The sequence below is a fragment of the Gracilinanus agilis genome, chromosome 5 (genome assembly GCF_016433145.1).
Source record: "Gracilinanus agilis isolate LMUSP501 chromosome 5, AgileGrace, whole genome shotgun sequence".
Classification (NCBI taxonomy): domain Eukaryota; kingdom Metazoa; phylum Chordata; class Mammalia; order Didelphimorphia; family Didelphidae; genus Gracilinanus; species Gracilinanus agilis.
In genome coordinates this window covers 282,226,547-282,249,430 of record NC_058134.1, presented here as the reverse complement: position 1 = coordinate 282,249,430, position 22,884 = coordinate 282,226,547, and the positions used below count along the sequence as shown (strand labels likewise).

General features: G+C 47.9%; 1 protein-coding gene across 1 annotated transcript in view; it reads left to right on the top strand.

The window, feature by feature from the left end:
* The window catches only part of LRP1 (LDL receptor related protein 1), a 117,512-nt gene that overhangs the window by 64,281 nt on the left and 30,347 nt on the right, over window positions 1-22,884 (top strand). The window contains exons 39-56 of the mRNA XM_044679937.1: window positions 927-1,078; window positions 1,181-1,305; window positions 1,804-2,181; window positions 2,786-2,975; window positions 14,334-14,538; window positions 14,875-15,067; window positions 16,364-16,489; window positions 16,881-17,009; window positions 17,257-17,376; window positions 19,031-19,144; window positions 19,352-19,501; window positions 19,624-19,746; window positions 20,013-20,129; window positions 20,354-20,482; window positions 20,906-21,028; window positions 21,122-21,262; window positions 22,111-22,301; window positions 22,480-22,663. Of these exons, the coding sequence (XP_044535872.1) occupies window positions 927-1,078; window positions 1,181-1,305; window positions 1,804-2,181; window positions 2,786-2,975; window positions 14,334-14,538; window positions 14,875-15,067; window positions 16,364-16,489; window positions 16,881-17,009; window positions 17,257-17,376; window positions 19,031-19,144; window positions 19,352-19,501; window positions 19,624-19,746; window positions 20,013-20,129; window positions 20,354-20,482; window positions 20,906-21,028; window positions 21,122-21,262; window positions 22,111-22,301; window positions 22,480-22,663 (2,890 nt within the window). The remainder of the gene's footprint in view (window positions 1-926; window positions 1,079-1,180; window positions 1,306-1,803; window positions 2,182-2,785; window positions 2,976-14,333; window positions 14,539-14,874; window positions 15,068-16,363; window positions 16,490-16,880; window positions 17,010-17,256; window positions 17,377-19,030; window positions 19,145-19,351; window positions 19,502-19,623; window positions 19,747-20,012; window positions 20,130-20,353; window positions 20,483-20,905; window positions 21,029-21,121; window positions 21,263-22,110; window positions 22,302-22,479; window positions 22,664-22,884) is intronic.

Here is a 22,884-nt window from a genome sequence, read left to right as displayed (position 1 = left end):
GGTGTCCCTGCGGGCCGACTTTATTTCTGGCTTTGTGTCCCCAGCCCCAAACACGGTGCCTGGCAAAGGGTGACTGGTTCATAAATGCTTGTCGTCCGTCTGAGGGAGAACAAATACACCCCATTCTCCTCGCCCAGTTATGTGTCCTTATACAGCAGTCAGGGAGAGCTTCTGGAGAATGGGAGAGCAAAGAAACAGTCACAGGACTGTGGGGGAGTGAAAAGAGCAATAGATTTGGAGTCGAGAACCACTTCTGTTTGGGTGCTGCCTCGGACACTCGCCAGCTCTGTGAACATGGGCAAGTCTCCCATGTTCCCAAGTGTGAGCCTCCAGTTCCTCATCTGTAAAATGGGGAAAGTAAGACCATACCAGATTACTCTAAGATAATATAGGCTGTGTTATATAAACCTTAAAGGATGATATACACATCAACTATGACTATTTTGTGAGAATTTACACCCAGGGCAGGCATCTACTCTGCATTTAGAGGAAAGGATGAATTGGGTTGCTGGGAGGATACAGGAATGGTCTAGACAATCAAAAGGCATGGGGAAATGATGGAGCAGAACGTAAGGGACCATTTCACTTTTTACATTCTCATCCTCAGTGCTTAGCATCCTGAAACATAAAAAATTTTGATACTTATTGATCAATTAATTATTGGTTAACTGAGGAAGAGGGAGACAAGCAGAACATGTAGAGGTGACAGAATAATTAAGAAATGAGGAACAGACGCAGACCAACGTCCTTCTGGGAGGGATATCTCTCTCTCTCTCTCTCTCTCTCTCTCTCTCTCTCTCTCTCTCTCTCTCACACACACACACACACACACACACACACACACACACACACCACTCTGTATGAAAAATCTTGAAGGGAACTGGTGGTACAATCCTCAAACTTGGGATACTTCCCTTACCCCCCAGGAAGGGAAGTTATACTGGTGTGATGCTCGGACGGACAAGATTGAGCGAATCGATCTGGAGACAGGCGAAAACCGAGAGGTGGTGCTCTCCAGTAACAACATGGACATGTTCTCTGTGTCTGTATTTGAGGACTTCATCTACTGGAGTGACAGGTAAGAGGAGAACCTGGGACAGCCCCAACACGAGACTCCTGGCATTTGGTCTGTCTCCTTCATGCTTCTTCCTGGATTGAATGCCCCCCTTCCTCTTCTCAGGACCCATGCCAATGGCTCCATCAAGCGAGGGAGCAAGGACAATGCCACCGACTCAGTCCCACTCCGGACAGGGATTGGAGTCCAGCTCAAGGACATCAAAGTCTTCAACAGAGACCGGCAGAAAGGTGGGCAGGGGAGAGGGACTGGAAGGCTGAGGCCCTGAGAAGAGGAGGCGGATTCTCGCCATGGGAGGGCCACCCACCAGTTCCACCTCTTGTAGACCAACGCAAGAAGAGAAGAGATGAGACTGGGGGGAGAGAGGGAAGATCAGACTGTAGGAGGTACTTCCCAGTTGTCAGGAGAGGACAATTTAAGGAGGGGAGAATTTAGAGAAGGAGCCAATATTTCTCTTAAAAACATGGAGTCCTGAAGTCAGGGGATTTCTGACCTGGGTTTGCCAGGTCAGGATGAACTTAGCTGGTGAATCATGTTGGCTGGGACTAAGGGTTGCTAGGCTACCGGTACGGTATTGATCCTTTGGGCTGGAGGGATGGGTGGAGGCAGGGGAAGGAACACCACGGAGGAACCTCAGCAATAAAATAGCCAGGCAGGAGACTCCCCCTCAGGGTGGAGGGCTCTGACGTGGGGACTGCCTGTGATGATCTCCCTTCACCTCCCTCCAGGCACAAATGTGTGTGCGGTGGCCAACGGTGGGTGCCAACAGCTGTGCTTGTACAGAGGGGGCGGGCGCTGGACCTGCGCCTGTGCCCATGGGATGCTGGCCGAGGACGGAGCATCCTGCCGCGAGTACGCCGGCTACCTGCTCTACTCGGAGCGCACCATCCTCAAGAGCGTCCATCTGTCGGACGAGCGCAACCTCAATGCGCCCGTGCAGCCCTTCGAGGACCCTGAGCACATGAAGAACGTGATTGCCCTCGCCTTTGACTACCGGGCCGCCGGCTCCCCGGGCACTGCCAACCGCATCTTCTTCAGTGACATCCACTTCGGGAACATCCAGCAGATCAATGATGACGGCTCTGGAAGGGTCACCATCGTGGAGAGTGAGTAAGGGCCAGCCGAGCCTGGGGCAGGGCAGGGTCCCCCTTGCTGTCAGATCCTGGGGCACCCCTGGCCCACTGTCAGAGAGCAGATAACTCAAGAGCAAGCCAAGAGATGCCTCTTTGTGGGAGAATTGCTTTAGGGGGGACTTAACCCAAAGTCCTTTTAAACAGCAGGCTTCTCCAAGGCAGCTTGGGGGAGACTCGGCTGACGAAAATCTGTTTTATACCCCACCTTTCCAGAAATGCAGCTCAGAAATTCCATAAGCAGAATGTTCTCCCTCCACCCCTAACTATTACATAGAACAAGGTCCCCTGGGATCAGAATGGGGGTGTTTCTCTCCCACAAAATGGAGGTGAGGCAGAAATAGGGATCAGGTGGGTTGCAGGACCACATCCAAAGACATCACGCCCTGGAGAGATCCCCAGCTCCGCCTGCACTGCCTCCCTGGCTCCCCACCCCGGGCTAGGCTCCAGCAGGCCTCCTGGCACCCCTGAACGAGCCAGCTTCTTCTCCCTGAGATCCCCAGTGATGTCCCCCTGAGCCTCCGCGTCCCTCCCCGGGCCCCACTGACTTCGGCGTCTTCTTCCCTCCCACTTTCTCCAGATGTGGGGTCAGTGGAGGGTCTGGCCTACCATCGAGGCTGGGACACCTTATACTGGACAAGCTATACCACATCGACCATCACTCGCCATACGGTGGATCAGAGCCGGCCGGGGGCCTTCGAACGCGAAACAGTCATCACCATGTCTGGCGACGATCACCCAAGAGCCTTCGTGCTAGATGAGTGCCAGAAGTGAGTTGGGGGACCAGACGGGGGCCTGGAGGGTGAAGGGATGGGGCTGCTTTAGGGAGAGAGTCGGGCTTCTAGAAGGAGCCCCAAAGGGCCATTGCCAGAGATCTGGGCACTGCCATTTACTAGTAAGTCACAACCTCCCTGGGCTAAGAACTGGGTGAGTCCTGAAGACAAGGACAGTTACTGAAAAACTCTTACCTTAGGCTGAAGATTCCCCCAAATGAGTCAGGCCAGTGGGCCAGTGAATAGAGGACCAGGAAGACCCGAGTACAAATCCAGTCTCAGACATTCATCACCTGGGTGACCCCGGGCAAGTCATTTAAACTTTGGTCTGCCTCAGTTTCCCCAACTATAAAATGGGGGTCAAATAGTACCTACCTAATAATCCAGGGCTGTTATAAAGATCAACTGAGGTAATATTTGTAAGGTCCGTAACCCAGACAGGCAGCTAGGTGGCACAGTGGATAGAGTACCAGGCCTAAAGAAAGGAGGACCTGAGTTCACACTTCTTAGCTATCTGACCCTGGACAGGTCATTTAACCTTGTTGGCCTCAGTTTCCCCATCTATAAAATTGGGTGAAGAAGGAAATGGCAAACCACTCTAGTATCTTTGCCAAAAAAAAACCCAAAGGGGGTCGCAGAGAGTCAGAAAAACAATTGAATGATAACAGCTTTGCCCAGGGCCTGTGGCAGAGTAGGGCCATATTAAATATTATTTCTCTTTATCCCTTCTGGTGTGTCAGCACGATTCAGTGCTAGGTGGGTGGGGGTACACCGAAATGGAGCATCAAGTACCCATCGAGTAGGTGTTGGGATGTTATGATTAAAAACAATAAAGGCTGCTATAATTATAGAAATTAGTATTTTAATTAAAGCCATGCTGATAGAGATAAACTGACTATGTGCCTGTAAGAAACCTATTCCAACCTCACCCTCAGCCATTTACCTTTCCTCTCTCCGCATGCTCAGGTAGCTAAAGAGGAAGTTCAAAGTCACTTCCCCCTATTTTAAAACAGTCCCTCACCTTCAATACGTAATCCAAAACAGGAAACCCATTGGGGATCACGGGAAATGTAGTTCCAAGTATCCCAAGTGATTTTAAATGACACAGGGATAAGACCTAGCTTACACCGAAAGGTGCAGGGAAGTAGATCAGAAAGGAACTTATTAACCTGGGGAACCAGCCTTGGACTCAGAAAGCCCCAGGCTCAAGCCCCATCTCTCATGGGCTTGTCAATGGGAACTAACCCCTCAGGGCATGCCCTTTGGCAACCCAAGAAGGTAAGTTCTGGAAGAGTGAGGTGCATCTGGAAAGGGAATGCCCAGGCTATACAATCGAATTTGGTTTTGAAGGTTACTATTTGATTAATTTGTTTGGTTATTAATTGATACAAAATAATTAATTCGTGATTAATTAATACAAATTAATTTGGTCAAAAGGTGATGGTTAACAACTCTAGCTAGTGTTCATAGAAGGTTTAAGGCTTGAGAAGTACTTTACACACGTTGTTTCATTGATCCTGGGTAGGGTTATTCTTATCCTCATTTCATAGATAAAGAAACTGAGGCTGGGTGAGTAAATGACTTGCCCTGGGGTCCCACAATTAGTATCTGAGGCAAGATTCAAACTCAAGACTTCCTGACTCTCAAGTCCAGTATTCTATTCCCTGCACCACCTAGCTGCCACGCAGATAAAAAGCGGCACCTGAGTGATCACTGCAGGCTCAGGGATGGGATACCGTGAAGTTTGAGACAGAACTTGAAGAATGGGAATATGGGGGAAAAAAACAAGAGGGCTATAGATATAGAAAGACTAAAAGGAATGAGGAAGGCTTTTTAGGCAGAGGAATGCCATGAGAAACAGAGAATGCAGCAGGCCATTTGAGGGGTGGAGGTGAGAAGGGGAACAGAGGGAAGGGTTCATTCAGAAGAACGTTGGGAGCTAAGATGCAGATTGGAGCCAGATTCAGGCGCTCCTCAAATGCCAGTCTGAGGCTCTTAGCCTTGATTCCTTCTGTAGATAATGAAGAACCATCGACAGGTTTTTAGCAGAGAAGTGACTTGGTCAAAGTGGTGGTCTAGAAAATTAAATCCCATAGAAATGCCCAAGACAGATTGGAAGGGAATGATATGGTGGGTGGAGAGACCAGGGATGAGGCCACTCTGATGGGCTAGTCTTGAGGTGATAAAGATCTGACTTTGAGAAGTGGCAGCTAGAATGGAAAAGAAGGCATAAATTTGAAAGGCATTGCAAAGGCAGAATTGACAGGACTTGGTGACTGATTAGATAATGGCAGAATCAAAGATGGACCTAGACTTTCAAGCCTTGGCAATAGTGGGGAACTGATGACAGAAAGATTGACAGAAATAAGAAAATCGGGAGGGAGAGCAAGTCTGGGGGAGACGATCCATTTTAGATGTGCTGAGTTAGAGGTAATGATGGAAATAGGTGGCAGGCAATTGGAAATGCAAGACGGAGGGTTGAGCCAATTGGTCAAGCACAGAGAGAGAAATGTAAAAATGAAGCATGTGGCTCTGTTCACAAAGACGTGCTTTCTAGCATCCCACTGTCCTCTGCCCTGGCCAGGCTTGGTCTGAAGTACCAGGGCAAGTTCTGAGCACCGAATTTTATTTCGATTGATTTTAAGTTTGATTGATTTTTTTATACTACAGTCTTGTTCTGCGTTTTTTTTTTTCCTTTTTTTGGTATCTCTAGAGCTTACAACAGCACATTGTAGGTATATAATAAATGCTAAGTGACCGTCCCTTACCCCACCACTGTTGCCCATGATTGGCTCCTCCAGACAAACAGACAAGCAATGCTTATATCTGACAGCATGTGGCACCTCTGGAACTCACAATCTCCAGGTCCACAACTGTTTATTTGCAATTAATCTCAGCTCAGTTGCCTCTTCATGGTGCTTTTGGTTATGTTGATGTGATCACTACGTATTGATTCTACCTCTTGAATCTACTCTGCATCAGTTCACATAAGTTGCCCCAGTTTTCTATAAATATTTTTCTGGAATAGCTAGGTGGCTCAGTGGATTGGAAGTCAGGCCTAGAGATAGAATGTCCTGGGTTCAGACATGACCTCAGACACTTCCTAGCCAGGTGACCCTGGGCAAGTCACTTCACCCCCTTTACCTAGCCCTTATCACTCTTCTGCCTTGGAACTGATGCTTAGTGTCATTTCTAAGGCAGAAGATGAGGGTTTTTTAAAAATTCTTTATATTTCTCACTTTTTATGACACAATGATATTCCATTACATTCGGAGGCCAAAGTTTGTTCAGCTCTCCCCAATTCAACGGATAACTGTTCTGTTTCCAGCTTGTTACTACGTCAAAGCATCCTCCTGTCAATTCAATGCCTTTCCGATTCATGCCTTCTTTTCCATTCCAGCAGCCACTGCTCGAACTCAGATCTGTGTCACCTTATGACTAGCCTATTACGGTGGTCTCATCACTGGTCTCCCCACCCCAATCTCTTGGCATGCACAGGGCCCTTCTGTCTTTGATCCCATCTGGTATACATTTTAGGAAAGAATTGATGAACTGGCCTCCACAAATTTCTCTTCTAGTATCACATCATGGCATGGGTTCTTTAAGAATATATTAACAATGTTAGCTCTAATAGGTCGTGACATGTTTGAAAGACTTTTAATAAGGTGTAATTAGGTGGCACGGTGGATAGAGTACCAGCCTTGGAGTTAGAAGGACCTGGGTTCAAATCTGGCCTCAGACACTAGTCTGACCAACCTAAACATGAATGGTCTCAGCACCAAGGAACATCACTTGGTAACAAGACATTTGATCGTCACCTGGTGATGAATTCTTTAGTCATGGAAATGGGTAAATCAAAGAAAAGTACAAAATGGCTCCCAGTGCTGTTATGCCCCCTTCTACTTTATGCAATGACATTGGCACAATGGAAGAAAAGAGAATTGAGTACTGAGATTCACATCTTTTTTTTTAAGCTACTTATGAACATTAACGTAGCTGTTGTTGCTGCAAATGTGAGATCCTTCTCCGGTGACTAACAAATGGACGTACTATTGGAGGAAATGAATCATATCAATTGTGACATTCTTGCTATAAATAAAACCAGAGGACAAAAGGAAATTGCATTTCAGTGGAATGAGAGCCCACAAGTTCTCCTTGAAGAGGCAAATAAGGGAAATGGCAGGATTTTGTGTGTCCAAAGGCAACAGGGAACATCATTTGGTGACAGGGCATTTGGTCATCTCATAATGCAAGATATGTGATGTGTTTGCAAAAAGGCCACCATGAAAATAATTACTAGCCAGCTGTTACAGAGGAAATGGAGGTAGAAAAATTCTGCACAGAATTTGATAATACCCTTCAAATGAAGTCGACAGATGCTTTAATTAGTGACTTCAATGCAAAGGTTGACGTTGGGGAAGACAGTAAAAAATCTTAGAAAATGTGGTTCTTTCTGAGAAAGATGAGAAGCCAAAGGCTTGTAGACAATGCTAAAAACTCAAATCTATGTATCATGATGTGCTTGACATGGTGAGCTCAAAATAATTTCACATACACACACACAAATGAAAACTGATTCTATGTTAACATTCAGGAAATGAATGATTACTGATTTGGGAATCATTTCTGAATACAATCATACCACCAATTTGTTGATTGTTCCAAGTCAAATTAGAAGAAAGAATAACAAATCTAATAGAGAAGTCATGGTAAACTATTAAGACAACTCCACCCTAATGTATTTCAACAAGTTAATGCAAAAGCAAAAATGTGATGTGGATAAAGTAACAGACATTGGCATAAACTATCGCAGTTTTCTAAGGGAATTTAACAGATATAATCTATATTCACCATAATAGGGTAAACACAGATATGTAATCTATCTTCACCCTAACAAGGTGAGCAAAAGAGTTTAGAAACCACTTCAGTAAACAAATATTTCATCTTCTTGCCAAATGAAGAGAGACGTCAGCCAAAAGCAACTTGGGCTTATAATGTAAACTCATACAGAGGAAGATGGAAGATGATCATGGGCAATATTGTCTCATGAAACCGAGCAGTAGGAGGAAAAAGAAGTTGACCAAAAGATTGGCAGGAGACTCAACAAATCCATGGCATCCTGAGGGCGTTTAAGGATGAAACTGGAAAGCCAACAAGCAGATAAAAATGGTAAAGATGTCTATAACAGATTCCCTTCTCTTTTAGTGAGAGTGAACTCGTAGACTCTAAAAATTTGCTTGAAGATGTAAAAATGACATTCAATATATATATATATATGTCTCACACACATACAAAACCAAGCTGAATTAGACCAAAAGAGACACAGGTCTGCGCTGAATGTGATATAATTGAGAAGGTCTAAATCTTAAGATATCTGAATGAAGAAATGACACCAAAGGCTTGGAAAAAAATTTCAGATATTATTGTGACAAAAGAAGTTAACTGAGAAAACATTAGTAAACATCACCCATATGCCCACCTTCTCATATCTAAACATTTTTATGAGAATAATCTACATGTGCATGGAGGGCAGAGTTGATAAAGGTATGAGAAGGGAACGGTCTTTCCCAAACAATATTCTATAGAAACTGCATCTTTACAATTACACAATTGGCTGAAATTTATAGTGAATGTGAGATCATACTGTGTTCATTTTGTTTGTTGGTGATTATTTTAAAAGCATGGAATTTGGGAGAGCAAAATACCGCCTTATAAGCTCGCCCTCCAATAAGTTTTCTTTCCAGTGGATGTCAAAATCATACAAGATCAGGGCAGCTGGGTAGCTCAGTAGATTGAGAGTCAGGCCTAGAGACAGGAGGGTCCTAGGTTCAAATCCAGCCTCAGACACTTCCCAGCTGTGTGACCCTGGGCAAGTCACTTGACCCCCATTGCCCGCCCTTACCACTCTTCCACCTAAGAGCCAATACACAGAAGTTAAGGTTTTTAAAAAAAATCATACGAGATCCCTTGAAAGATGAGCAACACAAAGAATTTGGATCAATAGCCCTTTGGTTGATATTTTTTCAAAATTTTCCAAGTTTCCTATTTTATGCATTACAATAGTTTGGATAGGATTCTTTTCTGTATTAGTTTATATAAGAATAGACTTTTTATGATTTTAATGTCCTGCACTCTGCTGCCCGTGCTTCTGCCCTCTACAAACTTACACACCTTAACTTAACTTTTCCTGTAACAATATCCAGGGAGGAATAAAGCATGGCAACCTGCTTGTCCAAAAGATTTGCCACCAGTGTGGAGAATGTTCAGAAGAGAGCCTTAAAAGCATTCCGTATTAATGGTGAGGTCATCCAGATGCTCCTGTTCAGAGGTGGCATTTGCCAGAACGTTGTAGAATCTAAACAAAATCTATAAACATTCAAAAGAGTTCAGCCTAACTACATAGGAAAAAAACCAGGCGATAACGACTGCCAATTGTCCAGAATCTAATATGCAGTTGTATGAGAAGCCCATAAACCTGGCTCATCATATATCTTAGAGAGACAATAAAGATGAAGAGTGAGCCGGGCCCGGAATTGTAAGAGAGGATGCCAGATTACCTTTGGGATATTGTGCAGTCCTTTTAATGAATTCAGGCTTCTCCCCGAAGCAAAGACTCATCTTTTAAACAATATTCTTCCAATAATATTGTCTGGACTTGAGACATGGAAGACATACTCACATATGCCTCCTATGGCCCACTCTATCTCGGTCAGCTCCAATCATCTTTCACTTTAGTCTCTGGTCATCTTCTTAAGAATTTCCTTGCTGCGCACATATCCTCTGCCCCTACGACTCACCTCCCCCCTCAAAAAGAAGAAATTCATTAGCCAAAAAAATAGGGAAAGAAAGAAGGGACCAACCATTTGTTAAGTGCTGAATACATGTGAGGCTGACAGGTATAAGATAGCTCTTTATTTCCTCCACCGTAAAAGAAATGCTTAAAACATAAAAGTCTCATAAACATGCAGTGCCAAATATTTAAAATATGAAACAGTAAGCCATCATTCCTATCATACTCTCTCTGAAAGTAGAAAAAGCTCCCCAGAGGTCTGTGGGACTTCTGAACAAATTTCACTTCCAGCTCAGGCTCCATCATCTGGCTGTCCAGGGGGGGACTAGCATTTCTGGTTGGAGGGCTGCTCATCTTCCTTCGTTGTCCGCTGGCATCTCACCTGGGGATCCAAGAAACTGCAGCACACAATGGCTACTCCCTGCTAGAATCCTTCTTGGCAGGGGGATAACCGGCAAGCCTCACATCCATCGGTGCAGCATGGGATGACTTCTCCTGGTGGAATGGACAGAGGACAGTTTGTTCCAGCATCCACGAAGACTACTGAAGCAGGCTTTGGGGAGTGCTCAGGGCTTGGTCAGACACCAAAGAGACCAAGTTCCTCCATGGCATCCAGGGCCACTGCCAGTCCCCCTGACTTTCATCTTGCCACCAGACTTGGAAGAAAGAGTGAGGCTGATGGCCTCGTTCATCTCTGCCGCACGTAAATCCCATTTGCCAACCAGTCAGGACATCGGCCCATGATATTGTGGGTCCTCTTCAAAAAGGAAGGCTGTATGATTCTGCTTTCTCTTCTGATGAGCCAGGCTCATCCTCCTGTTGAGAATCACCTCCAAGAAGGGTACACTTACAGGAGGCACTTCCCCTCGATGAATCCAGATCCGTCAAGCTCACACTGCAGCTGCCCAGGCTAGGAAGATTTCATCTCGAGATCGCTGTACTCAGTAAACACAAAGCAAAAGAGGCACGTACGGACTTGAGGTCCAGTCTTAGACTCGCCTGGACAAGCACAGAGTATGGCTGCTGCTGTGTGCCTCTCCAGGAAAGGGAGAAGGGAATAGAGTACCTCCTGTGTGCCAGGCACTGTGCTAAGTGCTTTACAGATAGGCTCTCATTTGATCTTGACAATGTCCCTGGTGCCATTGTGTATCCTTATTTTACAGTTGAGGAAATAGAGGTAAACCCTGTTTAAATGACTTGCCCAGGTGTAAAAGATGGGGCACCAGGGATGTTAAAATATAACCTAAATGGTTGTGGGTACACACACTGGGTTGAAGGAGAGATAGGACCAACCAGGATAGGGAGACCAGAGTTCACTGCTAAGCTGGTAACTGTCAAGAATGGTAGTTGGCCCAGCTCACCCTAGGCCAGGTCTATGGAACCAGCAGGCAAGGTAAAGGTTTTTAACAGTTTAATTATGATTAACTAAATAAAGGTGGGATAGGGGATTCTGCACTTAAAAACCTAAAGGGCAAATCACAGGGACAAGGGGAGGACTTGTCTACTCTAATTCTAATTGACCAAAGCCAGGAAGGGCCCAAAGGAGCAGTACTGGAGTCACTGGGAAGCCTGCTTCAAACCTGGTTCCAGCCAGGTTTGACCAGCACAGCTAAAGGGGCTGAGGGTGGCTTTGAGGGTTCTCACGGTAATCCAAAGATGATCACAGGATGCCAAAAGCCAAGGTGGTCCAAGGTACCCAAGTAGAGAGAGTGTGCTTGAGATGCTATCCACCAGATCCCAAACCCCTCCTCCACTTGGTGCAGCTTTGCAGGTCTTGTCCACTTGCTGAAAGCCACCGCCACTCAGGATCCCAGGGAATCAGGATGCAGGGTGTCCTTAACTCTGAGATCTCCCAGGGCTAGCAACAGTTTGTGCCAACCACTAATGGAGTCTCTCTCAGAACACAAGCCCTGCTTCCTGCTCCTTCATTCCATCTTGGAATCCTCCAGCCCTTCCTGCTAGGTCCAACACTATATGTAACTAATACTAACTAATCTTCCTCACAACAGTTCCCCCCTTTGCACAAAGCCAAAATTAACAAAATTTTGGTATTTGTGCACTACAAACTAAACTAAAATTCTAACCCAAAATAACAAACAATCTACACTAACTCTATTCTATCTAATACTATCCTACTCTACCCTACACTAGGGATTTCAACAAGGAAAGGTAAAAGGATAGATACATTGAACAGTTACATAGTTCAAAGCATAAAACAACAGGTAACTGCAAAATTTCCAACAAAATCGACAAAATCAACAGCAAATATGAAATATCAACACAAAAGTCAAAATGAACATCAAACATAATTCCTATTCTAATACAGAAATATCCTACCAACTAAGAAATGCAAACCATTTTGGAAAATACATTTAAACACAACAATGCATAAGTCTTTACATCGAAATTAAAACCAAACATCAAACTCCTTTATGCAAATTACATTTGAATGTTTACAACTCAATTATATCAAAGTATTCACAGAATTTACATTTATACACATATATACATATTATACATACATATAATATATACATATCAAATATACATATGTATACCCTTTACATATATATAATACTTACACTATAATACAATTACAATATACACATACTATTTACACAGCTATTTACATTATTTGTGATATGTGATCTGTAGTATGTTATATGTTCTTCATGTAATGCAATTTTGTTATGTTTGTTGTATCTGCACTGTAATGTACATTAGTACTTTATCTTATCCTCTAACCTAATCTAATACCATATCTATTTCACTAAACTATTCTAAACTATCCCTAAGGTATTAGTATATTAGTCTAGCTACATCTACCTAAACAACTAGCTAATCTTTGTTAGTAACTAACTATCTCTTGTTAGTACTTACTTATCCTATAGCTAATTCTAATTTTGTTAGTATTTATACAGTTTTCCATTCCAAAAGGAACACAATGTATCCTAACATGTTTGTGTTGTATGTATCTGATTTGTTATGTTGTTTCTTTGCTATATTGTGTTGCAACATGTTACTGATGGATGCATGATACCTACAAAACTCCAGATCTCCTGTAGATCTCCTTTCTCCTTATGATGTTCCATTCCTTAAGGAAATCTTCTCCTCTCTCCTTTTCTCCTCTTCTCTCCTCCATCGAAGTTCTTGACAGTTTTATGTGCAATGTTGGATGTATATGAATATGTAGTGATTCTATTTACATTACCCAAAATATTTCCAAACCATTCAATCCAAATTGTCCGTGATTAATCCTCTTCTTTAAGAAAATCCTTGAAAATGAAGTTTTCTTCTTCTTCTTCTCCTTCTCCTTCTCCTTCTCCTTCTCCTTCTCCTTCTCCTTCTTCTCTCTACAGTTTCATTATCTATTCCATGTCCCAATTTAAAATGAGAACAGTGATACTATGAATCTCTACCTAAAACTTTTACAGAAGATGGTGAAACCAATACAATTGTATAAGGACCTATCCAATTTTGTTCTGTTGCCAATGTTTTGGCAAAATTTTTCACATAGACCATATCACCTGGTTGAAAATTATGAAGAGAATAATCCAATGGACCAAATTGAATTAATACTCCCATATCTTGTAATTCTCTTAGCCTCTGCTGTAAAGCACTTAAGTATGAAGCAGTTTGGCAATCACCTCCTAAGAGTGATACATAAACAGCCTTACAAGTTTTTGCTTGTAGTGGAGCATGTCCAAAGAGCATCTCATACAATGACATATGTAGATCCGCTCTTGGACAGGGTCAAATCCTGAAGCAGGATTTGAACTAGTTTTCCTGACTGCAAGTCCCAGAGAAAGTTGATGGTTGGCTTTATTGGGTTTTTTTTATAAAGATATTTTACCAATTAAATGTAATATTTTCCACATAAGTTTCCCGAAGTTATAGGATCCAAATTGTCTCCCTTCCTTTCTTCTCTCCCACTTCCCAGAGCTGGGATGGTTGGCTTTGAAAGAAGGAAGAGCTTTTCTCCTTGATCCTTTATTTGATCTCCTGAGAGGACAAGCTCTTCCTAGCTCAGACTGCAGTTCTCTTTGACACTCCTTCCCCCATTGTAGAGTATAGGACACCAGCTAGGAGCTTCTGGTCCCAAAAGCCCTTTGACAAGGGCTCAGAGTGCAAAGCCATTCCCACACCTGCCTCAAATAAATAAAAGCATGGGCTTCCAAAAGATTTTAGGTCTAGAAGGGACCTTGGAGCTCATTTTACAGAGAAGGAAATTGAGAGATGGGATGCCAGACATGCTCCAACATCCCAAATCACAAAAGCTTAGAATTGAAAGGCGTCATCAAAGTCACCTTATCCAACCGCTGATGCATGGACTGTGGAAAGTTCATGTAGTCCAGTGAGCTTCTGGGCTTGCTCTCTTGTTTTTCAGTGCCCCTATTCTTGGTACCACATTTAGCCCGATGATCTAAGCTTCCCTGTCGTTTGGATGTCTCGTTGGCCTTTCAGTTTCTGGGCTCACTTACTGCATGCCAGACTCTCCCACTTTCCAGGTGTCTCACACGGCTCCACCACTCTCCATGTCCTCCCCCTGTTTTTGTCTTCTCCAGCCTGATGTTCTGGACCAACTGGAATGAGCAGCATCCAAGCATCATGCGGGCGGCACTGTCAGGGGCCAACGTCCTGACGCTGATCGAACGGGACATCCGAACCCCCAATGGTCTGGCCATTGACCACCGTGCAGAGAAGCTCTACTTCTCTGATGCCACGCTGGACAAGATCGAGCGCTGCGAATATGATGGCTCCCACCGATATGTGAGTCTGAGGGTTGGGGGCGAGGGGGCCTCTCTGTACCTCTTATCACTGCAGAAAGGGTTGGGGGATGGGCATGACTCTTCCTGATGGAGATGGAGTTGGTGAGCAGTCCATCAAACCCAAGAACTGTATAAGCATCCCTAGGCCAAAAACAGAGGTGGGAGGAAGAGAAGGATGACCATGGGTGATGCCTGTCTCCTCCAAGCTAAACTCTTTGGAGTCCATTCTCTTGGGCTTTCTCTCCCCCCTTCTCTGAATGTCTGCTCCTCGGTGCTCTCATCCTCTGAGATGAGGGGTCAGACATTTATGGCTAGTGACTTGGCCTCCTACCCCTAGGTTATCCTGAAGTCAGAGCCTGTCCACCCCTTTGGGCTGGCTGTGTATGGGGAGCACATTTTCTGGACAGACTGGGTGCGACGGGCCGTGCAGCGAGCCAACAAGTACGTGGGGAGTGACATGAAACTGCTCCGAGTGGACATCCCCCAGCAGCCCATGGGCATCGTCGCCGTGGCCAACGACACCAACAGCTGTGAGTGTTCTCTCTAGACTCCCCTAAGCTCAGGATTTCGCACCTCCTTGCACCCCTTCTTGAGCTCCCTGCTCAGCAAACCCCAGGGGCTTCCTTCTGGAGCCTTCTTCTCCCCTCCTCTCTAATCTTCTCATAGCAGAGAGACCATTAGATTTGGATTCAGGAAGAAGTTAAAATCCTGTCTCAGATGCTTTCAAGATGTGTAAGTCCCAGGGGGCAGCTGGGTGGCTCAGTGGATTGAGGGCCAGGTTCCAGGTTCAAATCTGGCCTCAGACACTTCCCAGCTGTGTGACCCTGAGCAAGTCACTTGACCCCCATTGCCTAGTCCTTACCACTCTTCTGCCTTGGAGCCAATACACAGTATTGATTCCAAGACGGAAGGTGAGGGTTAAAAAAAAAAAAAAAAGATGTGTAAGTCCCCAAGAGTCGCTTCAATTCTTTCAGACTAGATTTCCCTATCTGTAAAATGGACATAATGACAGTTGTAGCCTTTCTCACACAGTATTATTTTAAGGATCAAATGAGATAATATATGTAAAATGTTTTCCTAAACCTTTAAAGCATTCCACAGAGTGCCCCCAAAGTCAGTCATAAATAAGTGTCATGGGGCAGCCAGGGAGCACAGTGGACAGAGCTCCAGGCCTGGAGTTGGGAGGGCCTGGGTTCAAATCTGACCTCGAACACTCTCTAGCTAGGTGAGCCTAGGCAAGTCGCTTAAACCATACCACTTAAATCCCTGACCACCTGGAGCACAGAGTCTCCAGGCAGAGTTCCCCTTGCTCTTGCCTTGTCCAGAAGGTAAAGGTTTTAAATGCATCCTTAAGTCAGTGAATATTCAACCCATGCCTCAGGGCTTCCGTCATTCTGGTAGGTCCCATAACTCCCCAAGAACCGTCTCCTAATCACCCAAGATTTCTAAGTACGTGCCTTGAGATCCTCCAAACCCAGGATCTTTTAGAGAGGGGGAGTGAGAGAAATTGTGATTTCACCGGCACAGGGATCTCCCTGGACACATGCACGCAGAACTCACATTCAGAAGCACATCCTTGAGTGGTCCCTCGGATTCAGGACCCTCCATAGCTCCCTCCTGCTAACTGAGGCCCCCCAGAACCCCCTGGGTGCGTGTCCTGAATATCCCCTGCTACACATCCCAGACTCGCCTCCTCCATCCAGGGCTCTATCGGTAGCCCTCAAGACAAGTGCCGAATTCTGGGTCCCCAGTCCTGAGAGGGGCCCTTCCCTGGGTACGTGTGGGGTGCGGGGGGCCCTTCACGCCGTCTTCTTCGCCTTTTCCAGGTGAGCTCTCCCCTTGCCGTATCAACAATGGCGGCTGTCAGGACCTGTGCATGCTCACTCCCCAGGGACACGTCAACTGCTCTTGTCGGGGGGCTCGCATCCTCCAAGATGACTTCACCTGCCGTGGTAAGGAAGGGGGCATGGACCCCGAAGAGGATGGAGAAAGGGGTGAAATGTGGTGATGGGGGGCAACCTGGACCTAGAAGAGAGTAGAGAGAGGAAGAGTGGCAGGGAATACGGATAAGATTCATAGAATGTTGGAACTGGAAGGGATGTCGGAGATCATCTAGCCGAATGGTACCCCGCACCCCAACACTGTATAGAGGAGAAAGTTAAGGCTCTGGTGTCATGTGACTTATCCAAGGCCACACCATCAGGAAGGGTGACCTCAAATCCCTAGCAAGCAGAGCAAATGGGGCTCAGTGCGGAGGGACACGGACCAGGGAGTCATGCTGGGTTCATACCAGTACCTGAACCCTCTTTTTCCCTTCTCCCTGTCGGTGACCCCAATCTCCAGCTGTGAACTCCACCTGCCGGGCACAAGATGAGTTTGAGTGCGCCAACGGAAAATGCATCAGCTTCAGCCTGACCTGCGACGGCATCTCCCACTGCAAGGACAAGTCAGATGAGAAGCCGTCCTACTGCAGTAAGGACCCCCCGCGACCCCCACCCTCTGTACCCTCACGGTCCAGCCCTGGCCAGGGGGGCTGTCCTAAGCCACCCAGCCAGGCAGAAGGATGCAGAAGCGAGGTCCGTGCAATCAGGGCCCGTGATCTGCCTCTGTGGTGTCCCCACCCGCCTGGGGCACACCGGGGACCCCGCACTCAGGGGCTGAGGATGTGGGAACTCACGCCAGCGCCTCCTGCTCACCCCGGCCTCCTCCTCCTCCTCAGACACCCGCCGCTGTAAGAAGACTTTCCGTCTGTGTAACAATGGGCGCTGCGTGCCCAACAACCTGTGGTGCAACGGGGCAGACGACTGCGGCGACGGCTCAGACGAGATCCCATGTAACAGTGAGTCCTAAAGCCTTCCCTCCCCGGCCCCCCAAAAGCCTTCCCTCCCCGGCCCCCCAAAAGCTTCCCCTGCCTCTAGGGACAGCTCGGATCCTCCAGCCTGCTGGCCCAGCTTTCAGGAGAATCATTTTCCTTTATAACCTTTTGTGTTTTTTCTTATGTATTTAAAACCATCCTGCCAAAGGGTCCCCCTTGACTTCCCTTGACTGCCATAGGGATCCACAAAAACAGAAGGCCCCCATCCTGGCTGACTTTCTGATCCCCTTCAGTCAGGTTATCACTGTTGTAATAAATAGCAGCAGCTCACATGAATAAGGTCTTTTTTTTAGCAATGTTTCTAAAGCACTTTGCTCACAGTAAGCCTTCTTTAAATGTTATTTTTTTCCAATTTCCAACAAGCCAAGTAGACAGGCATTTAAGTAAAGGCCTGCTGTGTGCCTGACATTGAGCTAAGTGCTCGGAATACTGAGAAAAGCAAAAACCAGCGCTGCCCTCAAGCTGCTGCCACTCTCATGGGAGGAGAAGACGTGCAAAAAGCTGTGTATAAACCAGAGATTTACAGGATAAACTGGAAATAAAATCCCAAGGAGGACACTAGCATTAAGAGCATCAAGAAAGACTTTCTTATAGGTGGTGAAATAGGAAAGAAATGGGGGAAACTAAGAGAAATATTATAGATATTCTTTTTTTTTAAACCTTCACCTTCTGTCTTGGAGTCAATACTGTGTATTAGCTCCAAGGCAGAAGAGTGGTAAGGGTAGGCAATGGGGGTCAAGTGACTTGCCCAGGGTCACACAGCTGGGAAGTGTATGAGGTCAGATTTGATATAAATATTCTGAGACTAATGACAAATATTATTAGCTCCACTTTATGGAATAGAAATGGGCACTCAGAAAGGTTTCATGTCTGCATTTGTTCACAGTAAAATGGCCAAAGCAGAAGACTTCAGGTCTCTTAACTTGAGCCCTGGACTTTTTCCCACTGCCCTGATCTGCGTTTTTTCTTGTCTGTAAAATGGGAATAATAATATTTTCCCGATCGCAAAGTTGTTCTGAAGAAAGTGCTTTGTGTAGGACTTAGGGGGAAATGTCTGTAGAAATAGCACATTGAAATCCTGAGAATCAAAGGAGAGATGAATAAAATTGAGAGTAAAGAAACCTATTGAACTAATAAATATGACAAGGAGTCAGTTTTATGAAAAAAATCAATAAAATAGATAAACCATTGGTTAATTGATTAAGAAAAAAAAAGGAAGTGCTTTGTAGACCTTCAAACAGTACAGAAATAGGAGTTGTTATATTGGAAGAGGAGGGGAACAAGCATCCAGACATCCTGTGGGTGCACATTCACAGTTTGTCTAAGATGCAGTCTCAGAGCATAGCTTGGGGTACCAAGAGTTGAGTGACTTGGCCACGTGTTGTGGGGCATGGCTTGATCCCTTCTTTGTGGCTTTAAGGCCAGTCACTTATTTTTAGTTATTCTGATTATTGTTAGAGGTCAGTCGCTGGCCATCCGGCTCCCATGGGTTTTGAGCGACCAGTTGCGTGTGATCTTATGCCGTGGCCCCTGTAGGGTAGCCCTCAGGTCCAGGCTTCTTCCCCGGGGCCCCTGCTAGCTTCCAGACTGATGAGGGTCTGGCTGGCCTGCTTTACAGAGACCGCCTGCGCAGCCAACGAGTTCCAGTGCCAGGATGGGGGCTGCATCAGTAACTCCAGCCGCTGCAACCAATTTTTAGACTGTGAAGATGCATCAGATGAGATGAATTGTAGTAAGTGGAGGCTCTCAGTTCTTCCCCTCATGAATCTTGCCTCGGGCTTTTGTCTTGGCGCCCCACTTCTCCCTGGACCTCTGCTCCATCGATCTTCCCCGGGTCTCGCAAAGGGAGGTGGCAAGTGGGGGAGGGAAAGGGGATCGTTCCAGGGGTGGGGGAGGGACCAGGATGTCACCCCTTTCCCTCCCCCACGCCCACCCCCAGGCACCACTGACTGTAGCAGCTACTTCCGCCTGGGGGTGAAGGAGGTGACGTTCCATCCTTGCGAGCGGACATCCCTGTGCTATGCCTCCAGCTGGGTTTGTGATGGTGCCAATGACTGTGGGGACTACAGTGATGAGCGTGACTGTCCAGGTCAGTGGTGCCAGCTGGGAGTGAGCGGGAGCAGGCAAGGGGCCGGGGATAAAGGGACCACTTGGACCTGGTGGGGAGCGAACCTGGTCACGGGCTTCCTTCCTGCGCCTTGCCCACCGTAGGTGTGAAGCGCCCCAGGTGCCCTCTGAATTACTTCCCCTGCCCCAGTGGCCGGTGCATCCCCATGAGCTGGACGTGTGACAAAGAGGATGACTGCGAGCATGGAGAGGATGAGGTCCATTGTAGTAAGTAAAGCCTAGACTCCATTTCCCCCCATCTGGCTCTCCAAACTGATGCTTCCTCTATCCTAACAATGGAGGTACCTTCCTATAGCTGCCTCCCGAGCCCTGGCGCTCCCCCGCCTTGGAACGCCCCCTCCCAGCAGCTCCAGAGCGGTAGCCCTTCTTTTTTTCTTGTGTGTGACCCCAGAGCCCTTGTCCCCAGGACCCCCCATGCTGCCCGCCTCCCTGCTCCCTAATCTGCCTGCTCTCCCCATGTATCCCTCCTCCAGACAAGTTCTGCTCAGAGGCCCAGTTTGAGTGCCAAAATCATCGCTGCATCTCCAAGCAATGGCTGTGTGATGGGAGCGACGACTGCGGGGATGGCTCCGATGAAGCTACGCACTGTCGTGAGTGGCCTGTTGGGAGGGGGCAGGGCTGGAGGGCCGCGAATGGCCAGAGTTGTCACTGTGCATGGCCGTGCATCCTCCAGTGGGGAGAGAGTGGGGAGCGGCTGGCCGTGGAAGAGTATGGGGATGCCTCTGCCAGCATGAGTGGGGAAGGGGTGGCTCTGTGTGTCGGGGGTGTGTACCCCTGGTCCTGAGTCTCCCACTGACTAGTACTTCTCCTATAGAGGGAAAGACATGTGGCCCATCATCCTTCTCTTGCCCGGGCACCCACATCTGCGTCCCTGACCGCTGGCTCTGTGATGGGGACAAAGACTGCGCGGACGGCGCTGATGAGAGCGTTGCAGCGGGCTGTTGTGAGTGACCAGGAAAGGGCTGTGGGCTGGGAGAGGTGACCGCGGCATCCAGAAGCATGAGGGTCTGAAGGGAGCTCGGGAACCGTCCTGTCTGTTTTTCGAAGGAGAACCCTCAGATTCAGTGTGTTAGCTGCAGCACTGGGGCTAAGACCTCAGGAGTCCCCCTTGGAAGTCACTGTTTCCTACCGCTCCAATTGGGCTGAGAGTACCTGCAGGGAGGGCCCAGGCAAGGAGGACTAAGAGCAGATAAGGAGGAGGCATCCGGGGGGGGCTCGGCAGGCACTTGAGATGGACGTGAGGCCGAACGGCTCGTTGGAGGGCTTCTGAGAGGAACGGAGCCTGGAAGTGAGGACAGAGGGGCAGGACTAGGAGAGATGGCTGGGCTCCTCCGGTCCTGAGTGGGCTCCTGCTCCTCTCCCCCAGTGTACAACAGCACGTGTGACGAGCGTGAGTTCATGTGTCAGAACCGTCAGTGCATCCCCAAACATTTTGTCTGTGATCACGACCGAGACTGTGCAGATGGCTCTGATGAGTCTCCGGAATGTGGTAAGGAGCAGGTGTCCCCAAGGGGGGAACAGGGGACCATGTCTGGGGAAGCCCAGTGCCCACGTGGCCTCCTTTTCCTCGCCCACCTTTCAGAGTACCCCACGTGCGGCCCTACCGAGTTCCGTTGTGCCAATGGGCGCTGCCTGAGCTCCCGCCAGTGGGAATGTGATGGGGAGAATGACTGTCACGACCAGAGTGATGAGGCCCCGAAGAATCCTCACTGTACCAGCCCAGGTAAGCCCATCCTTGACGCTGCTTCACCTGACAGTGGGCACCAAGCAAACCCCGAACAAAGAAGTTGTGAACCTGTGAGTCAGGAAGGGAGTCTTCCTCCTTCCTTCCTTCCTTTCCTCCTTTCCTTCCTCTCTCTTTCATTCTTTCTCTCCCTCCCTCCCTTTCTTCTCTCCTTTCTTTCCTCCTCATTCTTTCTTTCCATCCCTTCCTTCCTTCCTTTTTCTTTCTTTCTTTCCCTTTCTTTTCTCCCTCTCTCCCTTCCTTCCTTCCTTTCTTCTCTCTCTCTTTCTTTCTTTCCTTCCCCTTAGCTTGTATTTTAATAACAATTCTAAGACAGAAGGGTAAGAGTTAGGGCAAACAGGATTAAGTGACTTATCCAGGGTCGCATAGCTAGGAAGTGTTTGAGGTCAGATTTGATCCCAGGTGCTCCCAACTCCAGGCCTGGCTCTCTATCCGCCGTGCCACATAGCTGCCCTGTGAGACCCAGTTCCAAATCCTGACTCCTACATGTGTTCACTTGATGACTCTCAGACCAATTTCTTCATGTGTAAGATAGAAATCATATTTGCACTATGTGGCTTATAAAGTTTTCTTAAGGAAAGCACTTTATAAACCCTAAACATACTATGGAAATGAGAACTGTTGGGAACAATGATGTCCAGAGGGGCGGCTAGAATCAAGCCTGGAGATGGGAGGTCCTGGGTTCCAATCTGGCCTCAGAGATTTCCTCGCAGAGTGACCTTGGGCAAGTCACCAACCCTAATTGCCTCACCTTAGTGTCAATTCTTCAGGAAACAAACTTGCAGGCAGCCCTTAAAAGTCCCTCTGGCTGTCCGTTCCTTCCCCAGAGCACAAGTGCAACGCCTCGTCCCAGTTCCTGTGTGAGAGCGGCCGCTGCGTGAGCGAATCCCTGGTGTGCGACGGGCAGGATGACTGCGGGGACGGCTCGGACGAGCGGAGCTGCCACATCAACGAGTGTCTGAGCCGGAAGCTCAGCGGCTGCAGCCAGGACTGTGAGGACCTCAAGATCGGCTACAAGGTGAGCGGCCAGAGCGGCCGGCCGCGCAGCGAGGGGCTCCTCGGACCTGCCCTCCCGGGAGGGGGCCCACAGAAGGGCCAGAGAGCGACTCTTCCCCGGGGCTGCGCCCGTCCCCCGTTGCCCACCCCTGCGCCCCTTGTCCCCGCGCCCCGCGCCCCATGCCCGCTGTGCCCCCCAGTGCCGCTGCCGCCCGGGATTCCGGCTGAAGGACGACGGGCGGACGTGCGCAGACGTGGACGAGTGCAGCACCAGCTTCCCCTGCAGCCAGCGCTGCATCAACACCCACGGCAGCTACAAGTGTCTGTGTGTGGAGGGCTACGCCCCCCGCGGGGGCGACACCCACAGCTGCAAGGCCGTGACCGGTGAGAGGGGGGCCCCGGGACTGAGCCCCAAACGGCCCGGGCGGCTGGCCATTCCTCGTTATCTTAGTCCAGCTCTGACGGGACGCGGGAGGGGGCTCCCCGGGGAGGGGGGGCGGCCCCTGAGGGGGGTCCCTGGGGGGGGCTTGGGAAGAAGAGGCCAGACACGCCGCACCACCCCGTGTCCCTCCCCGCCGCTGCCCCCAGATGAGGAGCCGTTCTTG